Raw genomic sequence first — 2,564 nt, 5'->3', positions numbered from 1 at the left:
TTGTTTACTCATTCAGCGGGTGCGCGCCTCAGTTCAAGATGGCTACCGGAGACAATAGCAGTCGGGTTCCGTGTTTAAATTTCTCCGGACCCGGACCTTTGAGGAACAGCCAACCGAGCAACAGTTCATACGCTTTGGCCGCGAGTCACGGAGGATCGGTTGGAGGCGGCGGAGGCTCTCAGGGCGTAACGAGACGCTCAAATCCCCAACCGGGGCCTGTGAGTTTGGAAAGCCCCGGTGTTGCGTCAGGACCTCCGCCGAACCTGGTGAACTCTCCCCCGGCTGCCGCGGCGGAGGTGGGGCCGCTGCCTCCGACCGCCTCGAACATGACCGGGAACCCGTCTAATAACGCTGCGATGCACTCGTCTCTGTCCGCAGCCGCCGTGCTCGTGTACCGGGAGCCTGTTTATAACTGGCAGGCGACGAAAACCACAGTGAAAGAGAGATTTGCGTTTCTGTTCAATAATGAAGTACTGAGTGATGTTCACTTTCTAGTGGGGAAAGGAATCGGAGTCCAGCGGATACCTGCGCACAGGTGATGCACTTAACACACAGTAAATTAATCTTGTCATTATTTACTCCCTACAAAGTCATCTTAAAACCTGTATGACTTGCTTTATTCGTAGAACACAACAGGAGATATTTAGTGGGATGTTCACGAGCCCGTTTCAGTATAATAGAAGTGAATAGGGACTGGAATTGTCAAGCTCCAAAAATGACTAAAAGCCTCGTAACCGTTGTCCATATAACTCATGAGATATTTTAACAAGTTTTCCGAGATTATAATATAATTTAGTGTAAGAAACAGACTGAAATTAAAGACGTTATTCGTTAAAAAAAAATCTCCCCCTCAGCTGAAGCGCTTAATTCGCGCGCGCACGTTTAACAGCTGGTCACGAGACAAACGTTTTTATGATAAAAAAAAAAACGACAATTTAAATATTTTTGCATTGTGAAAATTCGTAAGTGTGGGTGTATTTGTCATTAACTTGTTTTACATTTCCATGGGATTAAAAAGGTGTTTTTATCTTATTTCTTTTCTTTTTATAAATTCTGAGAGAAAACTCATAATTGCGATACATGACCTCTGACCTCATACAGAATTTTCATAATAAGAGTTTATCTCGCAATACATTTTTTTTCTGCCATGGGATCACAAATAAAATTATGATTTTTTTTTGTTGTTGTATATATTAGAATTTTTTTCGCAATTGAGAAAAAAGTGAATTGCAAGATAGATATAAACTCGGAATAAAACAGAAATATAATTGTGATATATTTTATTTTTTTACACAATTCCAATTTTTTTCTCGCAAATTATGAGTTGACATCTTGAAACTGGAATTTATATTATTTTTAAGTGAAATCAGAATATATGAATACATTAGAATATTCTAAATGTATTATTTATCATTTCAATAATTATTATTATATTTATTGGTGATATTAGGTTTGTTCTGGCCGCTGGCAGTGCAGTATTCGATGCCATGTTTAATGGAGGCATGGCCACCACATCCACAGAGATCGAGCTTCCTGATGTAGAGCCTGCTGCGTTCCTGGCATTGCTCAAGTAAAAGTGTTTTTCTCAGTATGCATGCATGCATGTACTCTACACACATTCCAGAAACTCTAACCTTTTCTACAGGTTCCTGTACTCCGATGAGGTTCACATTGGACCCGAGACAGTGATGACGACTCTCTACACCGCTAAGAAATACGCCGTTCCCGCTCTGGAGGCCCAATGTGTGGAGTTTCTGAAGAAGAACCTGCGCGCAGACAATGCTTTCATGCTGCTCACACAGGTAGAGAAAAATTAGATTAGAGAGGAATCGGTATGTGCTCCTGAACATCCTCTGAATGCATCCTAATGTTTACTGGGAGTCTGACAGTGCATGTGTTGTGTGTTTGAAGGCGAGACTGTTCGACGAGCCGCAGCTGGCCGCTCTGTGTCTGGAGAACATCGACAAAAACACCGGAGACGCTCTCGCTGCTGAGGGATTCACCGATATTGATCTGGGTACTGTACCACAGAAACACATGCATTACAAGAGCACTGGGTCCGAGCTGAAGCAGTACCTCACCTAAAAACCACATTGTGAGATGGTGCTGTTCTCATGAAAGCCGTGGTTGGTTCCTCTGGTCCTCACAGACGTCTGTGTGTCTCTGGTCTCTGTCAGACACGCTGGTGGCGGTGTTGGAGAGAGATACTCTGGGCGTTCGTGAGGTGCATCTGTTCGGAGCCGCGGTGCGCTGGGCAGAAGCGGAGGCTCATCGACAGCAGCTGCAGCTCACGCCGGAGAACAAGAGACGTGTGCTGGGGAAAGCCCTCAATCTCATCCGCTTCCCGCTCATGACCATCGAGGAGTTCGCCGCAGGTCTCTACACACGCTCGTGCCACTAGAACAGTTTATCAAACCTTTAGACATAATACTTTAATGGCTCTGATATAGTGAGAATATGGAAGAAACTAGAGCGGATTCTGACACACAATATGAGTCTCCAGTGATGAGATGAGATGTAAATGATCCGCACATATAACACTGAAGAAATAAACTCTCCTCAGA

The 2,564-nt window shown here is 44.1% G+C and overlaps 1 protein-coding gene across 3 annotated transcripts in view; it reads left to right on the top strand.

Annotated features, from left to right (window-relative positions):
- LOC113111742 (BTB/POZ domain-containing protein 2-like) overlaps nucleotides 1-2,564 on the top strand; it is a 12,320-nt gene continuing 9,756 nt past the window's right edge. Inside the window, exons 1-5 of one of the 3 annotated variants that reach the window (XM_026276811.1) lie at nucleotides 1-535; nucleotides 1,451-1,570; nucleotides 1,646-1,802; nucleotides 1,912-2,017; nucleotides 2,178-2,375. In XM_026276811.1, coding sequence (XP_026132596.1) covers nucleotides 39-535; nucleotides 1,451-1,570; nucleotides 1,646-1,802; nucleotides 1,912-2,017; nucleotides 2,178-2,375 — 1,078 coding nt within the window. In that variant the 5' untranslated portion in view covers nucleotides 1-38. The remainder of the gene's footprint in view (nucleotides 536-1,450; nucleotides 1,571-1,645; nucleotides 1,803-1,911; nucleotides 2,018-2,177; nucleotides 2,376-2,564) is intronic. The other 2 variants (XM_026276794.1, XM_026276802.1) reach the window with 2 other exon arrangements.

The sequence above is a fragment of the Carassius auratus genome, chromosome 2, assembly GCF_003368295.1.
Source record: "Carassius auratus strain Wakin chromosome 2, ASM336829v1, whole genome shotgun sequence".
Classification (NCBI taxonomy): Eukaryota; Metazoa; Chordata; class Actinopteri; order Cypriniformes; family Cyprinidae; genus Carassius; species Carassius auratus.
This window is presented reverse-complemented; position numbering and strand designations above follow the sequence as displayed.